Source organism: Neopsephotus bourkii, unplaced genomic scaffold, assembly GCF_033783945.1.
Source record: "Neopsephotus bourkii isolate Nb327-2 ecotype Australia unplaced genomic scaffold, CSIRO-AGI_Nbou_v1 NB_1572, whole genome shotgun sequence".
NCBI lineage: Eukaryota > Metazoa > Chordata > Aves > Psittaciformes > Psittacidae > Neopsephotus > Neopsephotus bourkii.
Genome location: NW_026902048.1, coordinates 2,470,763 through 2,491,928, shown reverse-complemented (window position 1 = coordinate 2,491,928; position 21,166 = coordinate 2,470,763). Strand labels below are relative to the sequence as shown.

Sequence of the window (21,166 nt, the reverse complement as noted above, 5' to 3'; positions counted from 1 at the left end):
ACTGTGGATGTTTCAGGGTAATTCCTCAGATAGAAAACTGTCTCCAGATAGGCCACCTGCTTTGTTCTGTGTCTTGCTTTCAAACAACACAAGAAAAGTTAGATATCAATATTAAAAGGTAAGGCACATCAACCTCCTAGCAATAACTGACCTACTTCTTAAGCTCTAATTTAACATTGGTAATAGGCTCTGCAGCTGAGTTAAACTGCTCTAGCAACTGAAGTTACAGCTCTGCCTGTACTTTTAGACAGTAAAAACAAATAAAAAAAAACAACAAAAACCAACCAAACAAAACCATCCTATGGACTCATCAGTGGTTTAAAACACAAATTCTTTTGCAAGGTGTTTTCGTTTTGTTTTTTTTTTGTGCTAGACTTTTTGAATATAGCCATAGACCTATGAGCTACCTGCACTGCTCACACTCATTTTGAGTGTGATAAAGTTGACTCACATCAGTTTTAGTCCATCTCAGGTCCTACAGTTCATAAATGGTAAATATCAACACATTAATGTATCCAGTTGCCAGATACAAACCACATTTACCCATTTTTACCACTAAAATTTTCTGAGAATTAAAAGAATGGTTTTCTGAGAAGTAAAACATGTGGGAATGATCACTTCTAATAACCAACCGGGCACACAATCAACTTCATGCTTGTAAGAATTAAATACAGTTGGGCTGTCTTTGGATTTGATGTGCTCAGAAATCAAGTTATGGCTCCTACACTTTTTGCTAAATTCTACACACTGTTCTGAGATGTCTAAACTTTCACTTCAAGAAAGGTTTTATAGTTGTAATAACCACTGGCAAACAAGACCAGCACTTAACAAACGGAAATTACTTCCCCATCCTACCTTTCCCACCCTGCTTATCTTAGTGTCTGAGAAATACTGTTGTAATTTAGATACTTCCAGCTGGCAAAGTATACACCTAGAAATGTTGAACATGATTATGTTCAGTGAAAACAATGAAGTTACTCAGTTAAAATAAACTGCTCAGCACAGCCTAGATTAGAAAAGAAGTGAGGGTAGTGGGAAAGGATTACACTGAAATCCTACCGGTGTTTAAAATTGTTATCTTGAGAAACTCTTGCTCAGCTGCCTTGCCAAAGGCACTTCCCATGTTTGAACTGAAAAGTTCCCAAGTAGTCTAGAGTTGCATCTTTGAACACACCCAGAGGCATTTTAGTGACAGAAACGAGCAACTCGGCATGCAGAGCATAACCAAGTTCGAACAGTAAACAGGAATTCTTTTGCCCTGGACTACTCAGAGTTTAGTTTTTAACTAAAGCAACTATAAGCATGACTGGAAAAGTTTACACTCATTGATATTCTCACCCACTCCTATGCACTAAAGTTCTCTCAGGAAACCAAAGCACAACACACACAGAATATTCACATCTACATGTCAGTCAAGGGGACCGCTCTTTCCTATGCAGCTGCCAAGTGACTACAGCTATCATACTGAAAGAGCAAGCCTAAGGTTCAAACCTTCCCATCTGAGAAGTCATACCATTTGAGTGTCTCTGGAGAGCACTGTAATTTCCAGCTAAAGTATCCCACAAGCTTCACCTCCTTTTCTTGCCCTCCCAGTAGATTCACTAGCTCAGAGCTCAAAACTAATCTAGAAGATGGCCACTGAGATTTGGGAGTTAGTCACCTGCTCCAGAGACTGTTCTTAACTATCTAATTTAACACTGAATAGGTTTTAAAAGGAAGACAGAACTTACTTGGCTCTCAATCAGAATAAGAGCACTTACCTTCAAGAGATGATCCTAAAGGGAAAACTGCTTCTTACAGTTTTGATGAGGTCTGAGATTTTTACAGTAGTCCCTGTTGTCAGGGACTATCCTTTGTTAAGACCACTACAAGCTGCATATTAAGTGTATCATTAGGTGGCTTCCTGCTAAGTGTGCTCAACTGGTTTGGATCCTGCTCCAAACCAACTCTCCTCAAGCAAATTCTTAGACATTTTTCAGGTTATTCAAATTAGATCTAATAAAACATGTAAGGGTAAGAATTCAACATCATTGCACTGCAGACACTCAATTTCTGGTTACCTGTTTTTGATTTAAAAGAACTAAGTATATATACTCTACACTTACATAAAATACATAATGGAAGCAAGGAATTGTTAGAATTTCACTTCTGCATTACCTAAGCTTGATTTTAGCTACAAAATTCCATTAAAGTGTACTATAAACAGGCAACACATGATCCAAGATAGTCTCACATCTACCTTTCAGTTAAAAGAATATATCATAAAATATTAAGAAAAACTAAATTCATATTTCAGTGAAGTGATAACACTGCTCATTGAATTAGCCAAACACTAAAAGCTAAAAAAAGTGCACCCTAGACATCAGTTAAGCACTTCAGCCAGTAAGTGTGGCATGGATTATTATGATTGCAATAGCACTCCTGAACTGAGATACCCCACTCAGAGCAAAGCACCAACATAGAACACACAGTATTAACACCAAAACTGTCCCCAGCTGAAATATTTTATTTAGCTCAACCTCTAAGCAGTCAAGTGTCACATTAATGTTTCATTGTAGTCCATGAATCACCGCCAATCTGGCGATGACTTCATATAGAATGACATTAAGTATAATTGACAATACTTTAAGTATCATCTATTGTTGATAAGCTTTCACATCAGTCATTTATTATCAATTTTTGAATACCTAACAATTAGTTCTTGTATACCATACGCTGGCATACATACCATGAATAAGCCTGGGACCCTAAGGTCATAGCACTGACTGCAACAGCAGATTTTTAAGGTGTCAACCAATAACATGTTTATCCTGTTTCAGGGTAATACACTCCCAGGTTCAAGAGGCATGAGCTTCAGAAGCCATTCATCTCATGGAAACATTTCCATGTGCACTAGGTAAAAAAGCCACTAGAAAACATCTTTGGATTATTGTGGATTCATGTTCTTATTGATATGCTCAATGTGGCTCAGTAGTTTCAACAATGCAGACGGATTATATGGGAAAAGATCCCTTCTTTGCAACCTAGAGATAGCTTTCTGCAGTTCTTCCAAACATTTTGTCGATTTGTAAAGCATTATCCTTTGGGGAATGACATTATCCAAAGATGCCATACAAGTCACACTGGATAAGGCATTAGATCCCTTTTGTTTCACAGGCAGCACTTCAGCCTTGAGTGTATTCTGTTCACCATCCATGTAGCTGCAACCAGCTTCCCTTATCCCCATTTCACCCTCATTATTTAAAGGCACCTGCTTTATGTTTAGCAAGCAGTCTTTTCCATCTGATTCTAATTCAGAGTCTTCTGAGCTGTCATAATTAACAAGGCTTTGAAGAGAACCCATCAGAGATGTGCTGTCAGTGCCTATCAAGAAGTTAGACCGGTTAGACTTTACAACTTCATTATCACCTTGCTCTGTTGTAAGAGCAAAGTAATTGTGAGAAGCAGCCAAAGATACCAGAGTCTGTGGTTCTGGTTCACAACAAGCATTTTGCAAACTCTCATCAGTCTTACAGCTTTGTTTTTCTTGATGGGGTGGCTTGACAGAAGAAACTGATTGAAAAGCGCCATGTTTGGTGTCAAAATGGTTACAGACATCTACAAGCTGATGCCAGTCTTTCCTAAGAAGCTTTAAGTACCTTACCAAGTACTCCAGAAAGCAAGTTTCTGATGAAATCAGAAAATCTAGAAGTACTGTGGAATCAAATGCAATTTTTTCAAGAAAAAATAGAAAGATACAGTGAGGATTATATCCACTTGCATGCGTAAGGAAGTTCCAGATTTCCTCCTCTTTTTCGTTTAAGTTATGAGCAGCGTCATGGCGTAACCTGAAAAGGAAGTAATGAAATTCAGTTTTGTCAAAAAGTACAAATCAAAACAGAATTCTTTACATTAGAAAGAAAGAGTGAAGGCAGGTGTGGTGGGAGATCAGTTTAGGAAGGCAAAGCACTGAACACAGACTTTCTTAAGCAGCACTCCTCCTACTAATTGCAGTATCTTCTATCTGAAGCTTAAGAGAGCTTTTATAAATTAGGATAATATCTTGCATGGTAATCTAACCCACAGTGAAGCAGTGACAAATTCATGAAGAACACATGTCTTAGTGGTTAGCAATAACAGTTTTTATCAACTAGCTGGAATTAACATGGGTCCAGTCCTTAGAGGGCTACTTTGCCAGAAGTCCCTGAGTTCTCCTTAATTATAATATCCCATTATTGTCAAACTCCTGGTGTTGAAAGAAGAGTCTTGCCGTTTATCTCTGTTTAACCACTGCTTTAGACTGTGAAGTCAATTATTCTGAATTACAGGATCTGATAAAGTATTTAATAGGAAACTGTTGCACAACTCCCTCGTTTTAATCCAAAGCACTCACTCAAATTATCAGCAAAGTTAACTGCTCTTACACCGCACATTATGACAGTGTCCTGAGGTTTGGGGGTTTTTAAATTATCACAGAATCCCAGAATTATCTGGGTTGGAAGGGACCTTAAAGCTCATCCAGTTCCAATCCCCTGCCATGGGCAGGGACACCTTCCACTGGAACAGGTTGCTTCAAGGCCAGTCCAACCTGGCCTTGGTTGGCCTTTATTAAGTTTTCTTTATACAAAAGTAATCAATGGAAATGTTATGTGTATTGCAATAACCTCACTAAATTACAATTCTTCATAGTTCTGTCAAAGAAAAATGTAGACTAACCTATCGAATTTTAAATAAATGAGTAATAAAGCTTTAGCAGCTTCCCACATATCATCATCTTGCTCTATGAAAACCAAGGACAGCCATTCACAGTGATGTACAACTGGGCGAGACTGTAGAGAAGACTTCAGATGATTCATCCAGAACATCAACAGCTGGGACATGGAATTCTGGAAGTCTCCTGAAAAAGAGAAGTAACCATGAATTTTGCTGTACTTTTTTTGTTACTAGACAACACACACTTTTCATGTATAACAGTTCATGAATGCTTTTATGAATGCTTTGCTCAACTGATTCAACACAGCACCAAATTGCATAGGTTAATTCTTGGTACCAAAGAAATCGAGAAATATTTTGCAGAAAACCACATGCAGTTATCCAACCTTAAATTCAAGGTGAATGGCTACTCTATTAAACTCTAAACATGCCAAAGTTTAGATGTCAATGTTAACCACTGTAAGTAGCATGCCTAAAATTAATTTACTTATTAGGTATAATCCTCGCACCCCAGACAGGTAAAACTTAATAACACAATTTATTCATCTAACAGCATTCTTCACTTCCTTGAAGTTCAAGGAAGAATAATCAGAGGTGACCTAGGAAGTTTTGGGTACAACAGAGTGAAACCTTCCACACCTAACTTGCAGAATAAAGAACATTACGCCTCCAAAAACCTGCATGTATCAGGAACCCACAAAAATGTGACTGTGCCCATACCACAGGGACTTACACTTTCCTTTAACTCCCCAGTAGCTTCATTGGTACATCACAAACCAGACTTGACCCGAAATCAAGGTCAATGCCACAGACGTAATAGTTCAGTATGAACACTTTGCTGAGATGTCATCTTGGGTAATTATTCCCATATGAAATAATAACACAACTGGCATGTTTTGTTAGGACTGGAGCAAACCCCCCGCAGTATGATTCACTGCAGAAATTAACTGCAGTCATCTATATTTGATGGGAATAAACTGTCATTTCTACAGTAAGATGAAGTATGAAGCCTGCAATATAGTCATATTCTTTATAAAATGCATTCCTCATGGATGATGCATGCTTTCAAGTACATACAGGCTTAAGATAAAGGTACCTTCTTGAGATGGTCTAAAGTCCTTGCTGGAATGATTAACATAAGAGTATTTTCCCTGCAAATCTTCATTTCCCCCTCACTCTAAACACTTCACTCCTGGGTGAGAAAAGCACTTCAAAATTCATGCCACTTAATGTAGTAGCTACTCATAAAAATAACTTTGTATTCATACAACAGGCCCCTTAAGAAATTTCCCTCTTCAATACTAATGATGTACTAGCTAGCATGGTACCAGGTACCAGTTTTTCATGTAATACAACATAAATTCAGTGTTTAGAAAAGAGAGAAATTTCCTGCAACGTGGGAACCAATTTTCCTTACCACATCATTATGTGGTTTTCCTTCATATATGACTAACATTTGCATTTCTTCTTAGAAAAGAATAAGAACAGCAAATTAGCATTGTTACAAATAGTTACTATTCAGACTGAAGTCTTCCCTATAAATCAAAGCTATCTGGAAATTACCCTCAAAATTGAAATAAATTCAAGTTAAGCCACATTAATTCATGCTAATAAAAAAAGATAAGATCAAGCAGCTTCCCAGAAGGGGAGTTACCATGTTAAAGCATTTTGGTGCTTGTTCTAATCACTTAATTTAATGCCACTAAAATAGAAGCACCACTCCTTTCAACTTGAAATTCCTCCTGACAGTTGGGGTATTTGAATCTAATTAAAGAACCCATTTCTGTGTCATGAATCTGGAAAAGAAAGGGAAATATTTTCTTTGAGAAAGAATTTTCAGAGATATCTAAAATAGATTTAACCTACATTCTTCTATTTGCTCATTCTTAGACAATCTCAGTTTCTACACATTTTTGAAAAGGTGGATCATAAGTAAAATATTCTCCACAAATATTTAAACTCTAAGAATTCAACTGACATCACAAATACATCATCTTCCAAAATCTGGGAAAAGTGTCAGGAACTGTCTTACAGAAGCCCATAGCTTTTTTGCAGAGCCAGATAAATTAAAATGGATTTTATGCTTGCTACAGAATGTAGAAATATAAAAAGTAAAATAACATTTACATCCAGAACTTGCACTAAAATGCCTCAATATATTTAAACTGCTGTGAAATTTCATTCTTGTTTAAGAAGAAATACAAATTATTTTCTACTTCTTGCCACATCATCAACTGGCTGGCAATAAGGAACACTCATTCTCACATGTATTTTACTAGAAACACTGCTTCAGAACTGCCTTTCCATTTTTGCCACAAAGCCTGTTATCCTGGGACAGCAAGCTGCTTTGATCTCAGAATTTGCACATCCACATTCACACAGCTCAGCAGCAGATGATGCGCATCGCTTGCCTCTCAGGGGTAAAAAGGCAAGTGGAAAGATGGGATTCCAGGCAATCCTAATTTGGGATTCCTGATTTGTCTCTCAGACAAAAAAGCCTCACCTCACCACTTCTTTACAGCATAGGAAAAGAATACTAACTAGTTACCAGCGTGACATAGCAATGCATTCTCTTCCATCAGAAATGCAAGTTACACGGCATTCCCTCACCATCCCACTGCCTGCCTCCTGGCATAGCCGCAGCACCACAGCTGCTCTTCTACTAATCTAATTCATCTATTCAGTAGAACAAACATACACAAGTAAGCAGGTATGAGAAATATGCCTCACACCTACTAATTCAAAGGACTAGACCTATCAGTCAGGGTGAAGAACACAACCACTATATTCTACTAAGTCTCATAGTTTTCCTGTCTTTTACTTTATAGTTTCATTATTTTTACTTTTCCTGCTTCTGCTGGTTTTGACAATTACATTGTACATCTGAGTGTAACGACTAGTGCTTTCAACCAAGAGAAGTACATAATAGTACTCTAAAGGTCTGCCTCCACATTTTAAAACAGGAGAGTGCTACCTGCAGTTCCTTTTAGTTCCCCACACCAAACAGAGTAGAAGCCTGTGCTATGGGCTCTCTTCCAACTGGAGAAAAGCCTGGTATTCCCAGGCTGGCTGAACTACTTCAAATATTAACACATACTCTTAATAGGAAAAGCTTTCAACCCCAAATACATCTGTTTCAAGCTCACCATATCGCAGGGATAAGGATAGGATAAAATGCAAGGAGACAACTAAGTAGGTGGGACACAGTGATGTTTTCTGGGTGGGTCTTATCTTTCCTCCCTCCCACCACCACTAATTCAGCTGAATTCTATTTACAGTCTTAATGACCTGTAACTGTAAAATCTGAAAACTTTAAAACTCCTGCTGCTTAATAAACAAAGCTGAGGCTATTACCTTTGATTTCAGCTTCTGTAGCAGAGTTCTGAATCTTGAATTCCAATGCTTTAAGCACAACCAGACTTAAGGCTCTGAGAACAGTTTGGTCAGGACCACCTGGAGTGTTATCTCCAGGAGCAGCTTCACTGCCTCCAAAGTAGCTGGCCTTTTCACTGAGTGGGATCTGATTAAGCCAAGTCAAATCCACAACCTGCAGGACAGCATTACTCAGTGCAAGCATATCCTCATGTAAAGATGGGGTTTGGAAAAAGAGTGATCCACATTTAGCATCTTCTCTAGGCTTGTAAAGGACACATTTTTTAAGGAGCAAAATTAACTTCTTCTTGATTAAATAGTGAACTGGTGAGCTAATGACATCCAGGATATGAGAAACTTTCAAGAACAATATTCTGTGGCATCTGAGTGGTTCTAATTCAATTCTGGAAGCCAAAAGTGCTTCAAGTAGATCTATAAAACTGACCAAAGTGTTTGTATCTTCAGAATAAGGTGAAGCATAGTGGTGACTGTCAAAGCGATGGAACAGAATGGAATTATAAAATCCTTCCAGCACAGCATCAAGGGGAGCCAACAACTTCTTCAAAATACCTAAAGCAATAAGAACGACATTGTGAAGTGAAACACAGTCAGCTAAATCATCAGATTAGCAGAAAACAAGTGACTGTGACCAGTCTTAGGTTTTCAGCATGTTTAAACCACTGCATTTTAACAGTACTTTGTCACCCTCTAGAACGTAGATGTTCTTTAGACAAGCTGCTCTAGACGAGATTACAAGTAACATTCCTCCCCCTAGTGGGCACTCGTGCAGGGCTAACATCACAAATCGCGACAGTACCTGCTTTAGGTAAAGCTTTATCTTTCAGTATGTCCTTGACAACAGTTGTAAGGGTCCACAGACATTGTGCTACCCGGGTGTTCACAGGGAATCCTGAAAGAGTCTTCAAACTGAAGGTGAGCCAGGTGACATTCAATGTGTTCTGTGAAAACCCGTTCAAAAACCAATCACACATGCTTTACAGTTGCTATGCCAAGTAAATTAAATCATAACACAATGATTTAAAGTTGTACATTAAAAAGATTCAAACGCAGGCATAGGCAAAACAGAGGTAGATGCAATATGTCTGTCCAGTGCATTTTAAGGCCTCTATTTACCAGCAGGAAGCCACACATGCAATAGAAAAATCCATATTTTCCAAAAAGGGAAAACCAAACCTCTTAATGTCATGTGACCTACCCAAAATTAGGTAATCCTGTAGACAGACCATATCTGAATTCACAATTCCCAGATAACTTTGCAAGAAATACCACATATTTCTGAGAGAAATACGTTCTGAGACGCTACTACAGAAGCTACAATATATATTTAACAAATACACAGTAAGTGGAAAAAAACCCTAATGTAACTGGAATAGTCAAACATGAAAATACAGGAAAATCTCTGATTAATGTTCAATAGGCTATTATCTATTTTTATCTACTGTATCACCGAACAGATATCAAGTAACTGTAAAAGACATTGATAGTCTAGATTACTGTTGTGTTTTTTTTTTTAAATACCTGTATTGCAACTTTAAAGAGAATATTCCAAGAGAGAAATAGTCTCTTGGAATATTTACTCCATCTCTTTCCTATCCACCACTTACAAACCAAAGCCCCTAACGACGCACTTTGTGGGCAAACTATGACCTTCACATTGCTCCTGATACCGGAGTGAAACACATTTCAACAAAACTGTGGGGCAGTTTAAGGGACTAAGAATCCATCAGACTGCAGGTGTGCCTCTCAAAGTTAGAGCAGACATGCAGGCAATAAATGGAGGAAAGAAGCAGTTTTGGTGTTGCTCTGTAGATCTGCTCACAAAAGGAGCCTCTTTAGAATAACTTTCAGATTTCACAGTAATCACACAGCTACTGCTTTTGTGCCAAATTTGGCTCTAGAGTCAAATGGAATAACTTGAAGGCACATATCCACTAAGTCATTTTTTAAGCTGTGAAAAGTTATGCCACACTCACCTCTTCTTTCAGCTGGAAATACACAAGAGAAGCTAAACTTCTTGAAGCCATGTGAGATAACAGCTGATCACAACTACCGAGCAGAAAAACCTGCAAACACATAGAAGAAAGTATCTAAGCCATGTCCCTTTTTGGTTTTTACCTCCTTTCACAGGAATCTTTCAGAAGTTTATTAAAGCTTACCAATTTTGAGTCAATTTTTGCCTCCTTCAGAAGAAGGACAAAGATCTCACAGTACTTCTGTCTCATACTGAACTCTGTTTCCTGGGACTCTGCTTTAGCAGCCATAATCTTGATCAAGGTTAACTGAAGCAGCATCATTTCTCGTGGACAAAATGAAGAGCTCAAGTTTGCAAAGCTATTTGATACATCATCCGTCGTAGTGACAACCACACCTGGCATCTCAGTGTCCTGGTGGCTCCCAGTACCACCATTAGTAGATGACAGATGCATTCGATGACATGATTCATCTCCTTCTGCTGACTGTTCAACACACAGATTAAGTAGAGAGGCATAATGGTGGCTTTCCTTTGTCAGTGGAATGCCGACCAGCACATCTTTATACATCTGCTGCAGAAGAGAGATCTTCATGATGAGAACATTCAATATTTCAGAAAATGCTGTATGTCTTCACTGGTTATTCATCATCACTGCAAATCAGCTTCAAGGTTATTTTTATCCAATATGAGAAACAGAAGCACTATCAGGCATTTCTCTTTTAAGTTACCTAGAAAGGAATATTTTGCTATTACTGAACTGATAAATAGAAAGATACAAAAGAACACCATACATTTTTGGAGTTCACAGTACCATTATTAAACGTATTTTGAAACTACAAATTCACTGTTTAAAAACAACATGCTTTTAGGATCCCCATCTTTCAGTCTGGCATAATCAGCCAGGTAGACTCCTGAAACCGTCTTTCTGTAGTTGGGTTTTACTTAAATGTTACATTTTCCCTTTCTTTTCAATGGAAGAAAACAGCTCTTCCAGAGAAATTCTAAAGATCTTCCCACCAATGTATCAATTACACCCACATCTATCATCACACCAAATGTTTCAAACTATTATTGGGGTTTAGCAGAATATTAGTAAACAATGAAACTCTAAAATTCAGTATACGAGGTGCTTTTTTGGTTTATACTCTTCACAAGTTTTTAAAGCACTATCAAATACTGAGAATTACACCTTTATTTTTACAACTGGATTTTTTTAAGTGCAACTGGAGCATGCACTGGCAAAATGGCTTCCCCAAGGTACAATGAATTAGGGGTAGACCAGGATAAGGTACACAGACTCCTCACTTCTTCCACCATCAGAAGTATTTCCTGCAGAAGAGAATCTAAAGTTAGAGAATAAGAAGCTGCCCGCAGGGAGTGATCTACAATTCACTCTGCTGTGGGATTTCTAAAGACACATTGAGCAGTGATTGACCAGACAACTCCAAAATGTTGGAGTATGATTCTCACCCAGCAGAAATAAGAACCCTTCCCCCATCCTTTCCCATACTCCACATTTTAGATGTTAAGAATAAATCTGATACTTCATACAATAAATGCCTTCTTTGCTTGCAGAATCTATTTGGAATTCCGCATGAGGTGGAAATTTATGACCTGAAACCCCATAAAATTTCTTCAGAAATCACTGATTTTTTTACGTGGCTATTGTTCCTATCTTTGAGTTTTATTTCTCCTTAAATGAATACCTAATAAAGTAAAATTATCTTGATACATTTACTTCTGCGTTCAAGATCAACTTGAATTATTACCCTACGTGGTAAATGAACTGATCCCCCATGCACAAATTCATATGACACAGCAAGGTTGCTAAGGCAGAAGAGATTTAGAACTCCTCTAGCACATCCACTATGGGATTTTACCTTGGCCACATGATATTGGTCATGGTTTTTCTGATCCTACCATAATACATTGATAAGATGCCATTAATTTGCAAGCACTTTTTGAAGACATTTATAAGATACGTCTCACTCACACATGACAACAGCTCATGAGTAGAAGTCACTAAAGGAAATGAAATGTGAGGGGGCTTATTTTGAAGAAATTTCCTTCAAAGAGGGGGAAAATGTCAGACAATGACTAAGTTTATTCAAATATAGTCAGAAAGCAGAGGAAAGCTCAAACCTGAAGAGTAAAGAAAAGCAATGGTATTCATAGACAAGAAATGTTAAACTCCAACCTTTACTTGTATTATTTGCATTATTCACGACAGCATTAAGCACCCATTAACATAACACCTCACAGTGCCAGACTCCTGCACGAACACTAAAAAACTGTCCTAAACCCCCTATAAATAGACTGATCAGGGAAAAGAAAGAAAGGAAAACTATAAAACCCCAAATAAGTATTTTGTTATACATTATTTTCATGACTACTTCAGCTAAGCTTTAAAATCAAAACCAAAGTCCTGAAATGAAATGGCAGTCGAAGCCTCTAAGGTTTAAGGACCAAGCAAAGTTTAAGTAGTTGCAAATGTATCCAGAATATCCTAAATCAAAGTTATAAAATATGTGTATTTCTATTATATGGGGTACTTAATTTAGCACAAAGTCCTAGAAAGCATTGATTTGAATGGACTAACACTGTTGATATCACATTTTACTAACACAGGTGGCTTATGATGACACATAATTACTCAGAGACATTAGTAATGAGGCATGATTGAGAAAGCTGTTGTCAAGTCCCTGTATTACTCTTTCCCTGTTATATATACTATTAAATGTTAATTGCATGAGTAGCAACTGGGAAAAAAAAAACTATCCAATAAACCCACCCTATTTTCGTTAAAAAATTAGATCAGGTAAAGAAAAATGAAACCACAGCCCATGACTTTTCGGTTGGAGTCTGAAGGCTTTGGGTTCCCTTACAATGTGATTGAACCATTTAAGCAATAAACATACTTTGGGCTACTTGTACCTGCAATGACTTCGTAGGCTCACCTTTCAATATGTGCTTTTGCTCAGCGTTGAAATACTGTAAACGCCTCTAAAATAGTGTCATTTCCTTCCAAAGGCTGCGAGCTGCCCACTGCCTGTTAACTGACACCTAAGCACGCCAGGTGCTTTACCTGCTCTTCTGTGAGCACCTTTAGCCACTTAAGAGACAGGACTAGAGGGACCCAGTCCGGCCTCACCGGAGCTGCACCTATCACTGGCGCTTCAGAACCCCCAGCAACAGGACACTAGTGGGAAAAACTAAAAGCGGTATTTCAGCCGGACAAGGAATAGAGGGAAGAGCACAGATGCGTGTAACCACTGCCCCAAAACCGGCGCACAGCGCCCCGCGGCCTGCAGGCCCTCTCCCGTTTTACCCTCCTCCAGAAGGCCCCTCTCCCTGCCCTGAGGGTCACCCGAGGCCTCTCTGTACCGCTTCCAGGCCCCTCCTGCGCTCCACCCGGCGCGGCCCTGCGCTCCTTCGACAGCGCAGGACAGACTCGAACTCCTTCAACCCGCCCGGCTCCCCTCAGCCCCGGCTCCCCTCAGCCCGCCCGCCGCGGAGGCCCCGCCCGTTTCCCCCCCTTCCTCTGGAAGCCCTCGGCCCCGCTTAGCCACCCCGAGCAGCAGCGCCGACGGGCCCCCCCTTCCCCGTCCCGTCGCTAAGCAACCGCTGCTAGGCAACCACAGCGACTCACCCGCCCCCGCAGACCGGGCGCCGTAAGGCTCAACTCTCCTCCGCCAAAGCGCCGGAACCACCGCAGCCAGTTCCACGCCCCTGTCGCAAAACCCTTTCCCCCCCCCTTCCCCCGCGGCTTTACGGCAAGGGGGCAGAGCAATAGGCGGAGCCGCCGTCAGCCCGGAGTCCAATCAGACATGTCGGCGGCGCGCGGTTGTGGGCGGTCCCAGCGCGGCGGCAGCGGATTGGGTGCGACGGAGGTCAGTCCCTGCCCGCTGACCCCGGTGCGAGCGGCGGGGGGCGGCTCGGTGCAAAGTGTCCCCAAACGGCTCGGCCCCCGCCCGCGGCCGGCCCCGCCGCTGCCCCCGCCCGCCCGCAGCCGCACCACCAGCGCGGGGGGCGGCTGCGCACGGGGCCGCGCCGCCCGCTCCCCCCGGCGACACACAGGTAACGGCCGCGGGCGGCGAGCCCCGTCTGCCCGCTGCCTCCTTCACGGGAGGGGGGGAGGAAGGAAGGGGGCGCGACCCCATGGCCCGCCGCCGGGCCTCCCCATCGCCGCCCCAGGCAGCCCCTCCGGCGGGGCTCGCCGCCGGCCTGCTCCTCTCCGCTCCCCCTCGGCGGGCTGTGAGGGGCTTGTCTGCCGCCCCCCGCTGTGGAGGGGGTGCCCGGCTCCTCGCCGCTCTGCCCGCCCGGGCCGCGGGGGCAAGGCAGGCAGGTTCCGGGCCAGCCGCCTGCCGCCGTGCTCCTGGGGCTGCCCGCGGACCGGGGTTCTCTGGTGGTGAGGGCAGAGGGGAGCCCAGGGCTCCTTCGGAGCGCGTCCCCCGCTTCCCCTGGGCCCTCCCGCTGCCGGGCCATTGGACTCTGCGCCGGGGCTTGATCTGCTTTTTGTGTGTGTGTGTGTGTGTGTGTGTGTGTGCGCGCTTGACGGCTCCTGAAGCATGAGCTCCTGCAAGGAAGCGATTTTCATTTCCCAGTAGCTCTCCTTTCTGGGTTACTTCCTGTCCCATTCTTCAGTTCTTATCTTTTACTCCAGTTCCCCAGAGGAGCTGGCTTGAGAGGGTAGTGGGCCTGTAGTTATTGTCCTTCCAATTCCTTAGTACCCCTGAGAGCGCCCTTCTGTCGAGTTGAGGTCCTGATGTAGAGGAATAAACCTTTCCTTCCTAATTTCTTGAAGGCTCTTCCTTTTATGACCTACTCTTGTTTTGGTATTAACCATTTTCCTTCTCCATTTCTCACGTTTATGTCATTGTGTGGCTCACTTCAACTTTTTATTTTTTCGTTTTTAGGTTGGAACTGCCTTAAAGGAGAATTAAAAACTGTGACTCCAAAGAACAAAATAAGACAGAAGTGAGGAACCAGCATTCAAAAACACCACAGAAAGGTGATCATTCTTATAGACTCTTGGAATCATCCTAGACACATGGTTTGGGCCTCTTGTAGTGTTTTGATGGATTTGAATAGGTAGTAGCGGATTTCTTTGTTCTCATAAAACCTACTTGCTATTGACCTTTACCAGTTTGAAAGCTCCGAAGCTCTTTTGAAGTAGGGTTCCTTTTTCTTCTTGTAACGCTTTGTCATTTTCTAAATTTCATTTGCAAACATTATTTTGCTTATGAATTGCTACTTAACGGGTCTTTGTGTCTCCTCATCTCAACGATGTCACTTAAAATTACTTCACTCTGTTGGTTAAAAGGGCCTTTTCTTAAGGCCTATTCACAGATTTATGGGTGCAACACGGGATTTGCTTCTGCTCTGATTCCAAAATCTTTATTGGAGTAGGTCATGGTAATTGCATTATGTTGGTTCTACTTGAGTTTGCATGGGTCTCTTTTTTACTGTAATGGAGCTGCAAAAATTGAAATCCATTTAATTGGATGGTGTTTGTTTACAAGGACTTATTTTTGGGGTTGAGATCACAGGAGAAGATAATGCTGTTAGCTACTTAAGAATAAAAAGGAAAGGAGTCATCGAAAACAATCCTGCTGGTAGGAGGAAGGCTCGCTTGCAGGGGGAGAGCAGTTTGTAGGAAGAAATGTTTGCTTTAAGTGGTGAGATGAAGAGATGGGCTCACAAGGGGAGAGAGTGGGGGGGTGAATGATGTCAGTCAGCCTTTTAATGCATCCTACTGTTTGTGTGCCCCAAATAATGGAGTCTGTGCATGTTCTGTCAACAAGGAGTCTGTCTTGAATCCATTCTAATCTGTTTCAAATGTAGATGAGTTTGTTATTTTGGTAAATATATGCTCTATATAGGTCCCTTTGGTCTCTGTTGTGTTTTCAGAGATGTCATTAACTGTACCAGAGTGTTTTTCATTGTCAGCAATCAATTAGTTTTTAGCATTAGTTGTGGGGGAAAAGCAGTACCTGTTGCCAGCAATCGTGGTCAAGGGTGGATCAGTTTTCTTGTGCAGGTGTCTTTAGCATATGATAAAAAGCAGCTGCTACATGTCAAAGTTTAAATAGCAAATACCTGTGTAATACAAGTGTAACAAATTCTGAGATATTTGAAAGTACAGAAAAGAAACATTCCATGTTATTTTGATAGCATACTGCGAAACCACACTTCATAGTGGAACATGTGGGAATGCCCAGTGTGATTGCAGGAGGGGATTTTTTGCTAGTAGGTGAGATAAACGTGTATTAGTTCATCCAAAGTTGGTTTATTCTAACACCCTCTTTACAACCCATCTAATACTGGGCCTTGCATCAATGTAGCTACTCCAACAGGACACTCTTGATACTGTTAAGTCGTAAGATCTTTGGGATTTATTCACGGAGGGAAATGTAAGTTTTCATTGGATTTGTGAAGCTCATTCTTAATATGAAATAGCAGTGCAGCAAAGTTTGGTTCAGATGCAGGGACTGGACTTGAGTTTATGGGAATCAGGGGATTGGCTTCTGTCAGAAAGTTGCACATGGTCAGAACAAGGAATAGAGTTAAACCATACATTGAAGACCTGTTCTGTAAGAAATGCAGCTTATTGCAAGCATAGCTAACCCTGCTAGATAAAGTTGCACATCCTTTTTTTTTCCCTCTCTTCAGGCTATATGTTCATTTTAGGCTTGTTTTGCCTTATTGTGCATTCTAAATCCTTAAAGGAAGGGTGCTGTCTGAGAGGCTGTTTTCTGTTATTCCAGCGTTTGCTTACAGAATGATACTATCACAATGAAAAACTTGCTTTATCCACTGAAGCCATCCAATGAATTTTGTCTACTTGGATTCTTTTCGGCTGTATTAAAAAGAAATACAGGGAAAATAAAAGTTCTCTAGAGGTGGTTGAGCGAAACAATCTTTGTAAGCGGCACTCATTTTATTCTTCAGCTATGCTGTGAGTGTTAGGGCTGAAGTGACTGCTTTAATGTGGTTTGAGCTAGCCATTGTTCTCTGCTGCAGTCATTCTATGAAATATTGGTGTGTGGATTCTTTAGTATTAGCAAGTCATGTTAAAATACATAGATCTTATATATTAACACTTATTATGCATTACTATTTACTTTTAATGCCAAGCTTTCATCTGACTTTTACTTGTTTAAAACTTAGCACCACTGTAAGTTAGAAGAGAGATTGTATTTGATGCTTGGTACCAGAGGATCTCCAAGCATACTGCAGAGCACAAGCTCCCTGCAGTTTGTCAGTGCATGTCTTGAGGGAGGCTTGTGATTGTGTGACACTGATGCAGCAATCTGTACTGAAAAAACATTTGTAAGGCCTTGCTGTAGCACTAGAATTGATGAGGTCCTTGATTTGGGGTGATTTGCAGTATTTCTTCACTGGCCTCTGCTTGTGGTTAAGGTTGCTAGTGTATCAGTGGGAATCTTGAGGATAGTTAATAGTTGATGTGGTACTGGTGCTTTCTGAAGGTGAGGTCTCTTGTGCATGCCTATTTGCAGACCTGAAGTTATTTGAGCTGGGTGATTTCACTACTTCTCCATCAGGCCCAAAAGTCAGAGCCCAGAACCCCTCTGTGAAACAGGTAATAGTTGGTAAAATGATACCTCTGTACTTCAGTTTGAGCCCCTGCAGAAAGTAACAACACAGCAGCTGCTTGTGAGTATATAGCACCACTAAGTAGCACCATACAGTGCTACCAACACCTGAAGTTGATGGAGGATTTGTAGATTAACTAGCTATTTTAAATGTAGTATGTCCAAGCTACGAGGTGGAATTACAGAAGCTCTGATGAGAAGTGTGTAACTTTTAATGGCCACTTATGAAGAGTGAAGGCTTCTTTTCTTAGAAGTAGCAGTTCCTTTGTGAGGTTGGGGATTCATGCACTGTTAACTCATTGCTTTTCAGACCCAGCAGTTCGCATGCGTTGGTTGGTGATTTTCATCCTGGCCACTTGGGTTACCTCACTTGATATCTGTCTGGAATGTAGCATAGAACATCTAGAAGAAAATGTATTCAGGATTATAAGGCTCTGTGAAAGTTTAATATTTCACATGTTATTTGCAAACTTTGATTGTGATATGAGAACACAAATAATGGTTGTTGCCTTACTTTCTTCTTTGAAGAGCTCCTGAAATAGGAAGTTGAGTGACAGATGAAGATGATAGTTGCATTTAGGTTTTGTCAAACACATATTGACCATTTTAAAAATGCCATTTAAGTATGAACACATTGAGTTTTGAAATGGATAGGAGAAGTGGGTTGTGAGAATAACGAATGCTAATGTTATTATCCTTTTTTTAATTTTATTTGATTTAAATGTCTTGGAATACTTTAACCACAGACAGCTAGGACCTACACTGATTAGATCTATGCTGGATATTAAATGTCATGTGTAATGGTACACTTTCCTTGTGGTACAGAGTTATGCCAACATCAGTACTAATTATGGTCCTGTTTCTGCTCTTAGATGTGTAATTCTAGGGTTTAGGAATCAGATCTATCTGTTAGGCCATAAGAGTGCACAAAATACTGCATTAGAAGGTCTTGCTTTTAGTACCACCCTTGAATTTTCTTTAAAGTAACTATATACATTTGTGAGACTTAATTTTCCACATGATGTTTGCAATGACTTTAATGAAGTGACACACTGATGTAGGAAAGTCTAAGGTCTCTTTGACAACATGAGACATTATCAATAGGTAATGAAGATGTTTATCTTATTTTCTTTATTTAGTGTGCTACTTCTACTATAATTATTAGTATTTTAAGCAAACTTTAAGTCATCGAGTAAGCAAGCTTTAACTAAATATGACTTCGTTTTATTAAAGTTGCAGATCTTACTCTTGCCATATGCAGCTAATTTTCCTTTGGGGGGGAAAAAAGCTTGTTACTTTTTTAGTGGAGCAATCTGTTACCTTGTCTGTAGTCTGTGAAGTCAGTGCAATTCTAATTTGCATTAGCTAATAAAAAATGTGTGGGTTTTAAAGTGAAAATCATGCAAAAATGGGGGGGGGGGAAAGGTGAACTAACGACTGATCATCTATGCAAAAAAACAAGGCTAGAAATGTGATCAAATTAGGTCATGGCAGTGCAGTTTTGTGCAGGGCTGTGAGCGTATCTGCAGACCTTGTATGTTTTATCTTGGGAAGCAAAGCTCTTGGAAAATGTGCATAAGAGGGATGAAGAGAGCTTGTTTTTTTCATCCTTCTCTTTTGAGCTGTCATTGGAGAAGCAAGATTTTATGTCGCATTAAGCGACAGAAATTTGAAGTTAAGCTAAAAGCTGCACAGTCCATGTAATTGTTCTGGTGCAGTTCATTTGCAGGAAAAACAAGTCACAGCTGGTCTTGTGTGCCCTGCTATACAATGAAGTAATTAATGCTTTTATTATTTATAATACTGTTGCAGTGCTTGCATGTGATAAGGGGTCCTGTTGAGAGAAGCTTGCAGCCAAAGTGACCAAAAGGTCAGACAGAGGTGTACAAAGAATTACTGAAGTAACATTGATGAGTATGGGCTCTTGACAATGCTGTGGGACATGGTCAAGCATTGGGGCTGATCCTGTTAACTGCAGATGATGAAGAAGGGGGATAAGGAGGGCTAGTCTGGAGGAGGAAACTGGTAAGGGATTGTAACTGGTGTTGAGTAAAGTTTGATTCTAGTTCTTATATATGAAAAGGGCGATGATCTCTGAGGTGGTATTGCTTGTATTGTGAAGGTATCTTTACCTGTTTGTGGAATGTCTGTTAGCCTGGTCTGTTACGTGAGGGAGGCAGAACCGGTGGCACTACAAGTCCAGTTGAAGGATGGGGAAGTCAATGCTCTATGCTATCAGATTTCATTCATTAGATAGGGAAGCACAGATGGATGGAGGTTTAAAAAAGAAAACAAAAGCCAACAAACCACAAAACTCCCACAAACAAACAGAAAAAAGCCCACGAAAATGGGTTGGGAAGGAACTAAATGCATTCTGAAGGTTTTTCCTGGCATCTGACTCCCACAGGGAGGCATTGAGCAGTTGGGCAGAAATACCTACAGTGACCTTTGCATCCATTTTTGTTCCATGGCAGCAGCAGATATACATAGTCCTTGTAGAAGAGCTTAGACCTTTTCCTCAAGGTTTACTCTAGAGAGGAAGCACACCTCTCCTTTCTCTTGTCTTGCATAAAATGGTCTCTAGCTTTTTTCTCATCTGGCAGAAGCAAACTCTCCCCACTCCAACCTCCGAAGGACTGTTTGGTGATGAAAGAAACACACTTCAGGGCTTTTTTTGGCATAACTGCATTAAAATGTGACATTCTAGCACAGGCACAAAGTAGAAGTAAGTAAAAACCTCTCACTTTTACTCTTTGTGACTAATAAGAAATACCATTTCTTTTAAGGGGCAGCAGGTTGTTTGACACACATGAGCACACGAGATTATGAATAGTGAAGACAATGACGAGCGGGACAGCCATCAAAGAGTAACAGCCTCATATAAGGTAATTCAGGAGCACGTTGAATTTGTCCTGTTGTACTTGCAAAATCAATGAAGTAGTTGCTGTTGTCCTCCATTTTCCTGGCACTGTACGATCATTATAACCAGGAATGTATAGGTACATTTTTACCCCCTTCTACTTGACTTAATTCTTTTACTTTCATGGAGAAAACCACTATGTAGCAATCCAAATGCATACCTTGTTCTGAATGAGATTGATTACAGTTGCAAAACATTAAATATTAAATGGCTAATGACTTCCAGTAGTCTTCCTTCAAAGACTGATGCTGTAAATGAGGATTTGCAAACAGGAATTTTAAATGATCCACGGAGCAGAAGTGGAAATGTTTTCAAAGCTGGTGTGTACCTAGAGCTATCCTGAAACCTTGAATGGTACAGTTAAGTAGGCCTGTGATTTAAATTTCTTTGCCTGCCATAGAGGTGAGACAGAAGAGTAGATATTTACAGGAGCTGTGCAGGTGATAAAAGGAGCTGCCTTTTATGCCTGACTTTGTCTTCTGCTTTGTATGTTTTAATACTTACATCCTTTAGTACTACCTAATTTGAATAAGCTCTGCTAGTCACATGCAACATATGGGGCCAGTGCCAACT

The 21,166-nt window shown here is 40.6% G+C and overlaps 2 protein-coding genes across 8 annotated transcripts in view; one reads left to right on the top strand and one right to left on the bottom strand.

Moving 5' to 3' along the window:
• Positions 1-2,491: 2,491 nt before the first annotated feature.
• LINS1 (lines homolog 1) lies at positions 2,492-11,162 on the bottom strand. Of its 3 annotated transcripts, none has more exons than XM_061371236.1 (6): positions 10,242-11,009; positions 10,059-10,148; positions 8,882-9,023; positions 8,047-8,634; positions 4,696-4,876; positions 2,492-3,827 (listed from the first exon to the last, which is right to left on the bottom strand). In XM_061371236.1, the coding sequence occupies exons 1-6, from the start codon at positions 10,647-10,649 to the stop codon at positions 2,927-2,929; spliced, it is 2,310 nt and encodes a 769-aa protein (XP_061227220.1). In that variant the 5' UTR covers positions 10,650-11,009; the 3' UTR covers positions 2,492-2,926. The 3 variants fall into 3 exon arrangements, with proteins under 3 accessions (XP_061227220.1, XP_061227221.1, XP_061227222.1); XM_061371238.1 differs by lacking the exon at positions 2,492-3,827 and adding an exon at positions 5,789-5,884 and having other exon boundaries at positions 4,789-4,876; positions 10,242-11,162; XM_061371237.1 differs by lacking the exon at positions 8,047-8,634 and having other exon boundaries at positions 10,242-11,000.
• A 2,950-nt stretch (positions 11,163-14,112) lies between these two features.
• The window catches only part of ASB7 (ankyrin repeat and SOCS box containing 7), a 31,067-nt gene continuing 24,013 nt past the window's right edge, over positions 14,113-21,166 (top strand). The window contains exons 1-3 of one of the 5 annotated variants that reach the window (XM_061371232.1): positions 14,113-14,134; positions 14,974-15,068; positions 20,460-20,558. The gene's annotated coding sequence lies outside the window, so the exon portion shown is untranslated. Of the gene's footprint in view, positions 14,135-14,301; positions 14,466-14,973; positions 15,149-20,459; positions 20,559-21,166 lie in introns of those variants that run through there. The other 4 variants (XM_061371235.1, XR_009728126.1, XM_061371231.1 and 1 more) reach the window with 4 other exon arrangements.

What these genes read in the sequence shown, in the direction of transcription:
- LINS1 (XM_061371236.1), bottom strand. Translation starts at nt 10,649, where the DNA reads ATGAAGATCTCTCTTCTGCAGCAGATGTATAAAGATGTGCTGGTCGGC. An exon ending in CAAAAATTGACTCAAAATTG is followed by an intron (nt 10,149 to 10,241) that starts GTAAGCTTTAAT and finishes ATGTGTTTGCAG; the next exon opens with GTTTTTCTGCTCGGTAGTTG. An exon ending in TAAAGCTTTACCTAAAGCAG is followed by an intron (nt 8,635 to 8,881) that starts GTACTGTCGCGA and finishes TTATTGCTTTAG; the next exon opens with GTATTTTGAAGAAGTTGTTG.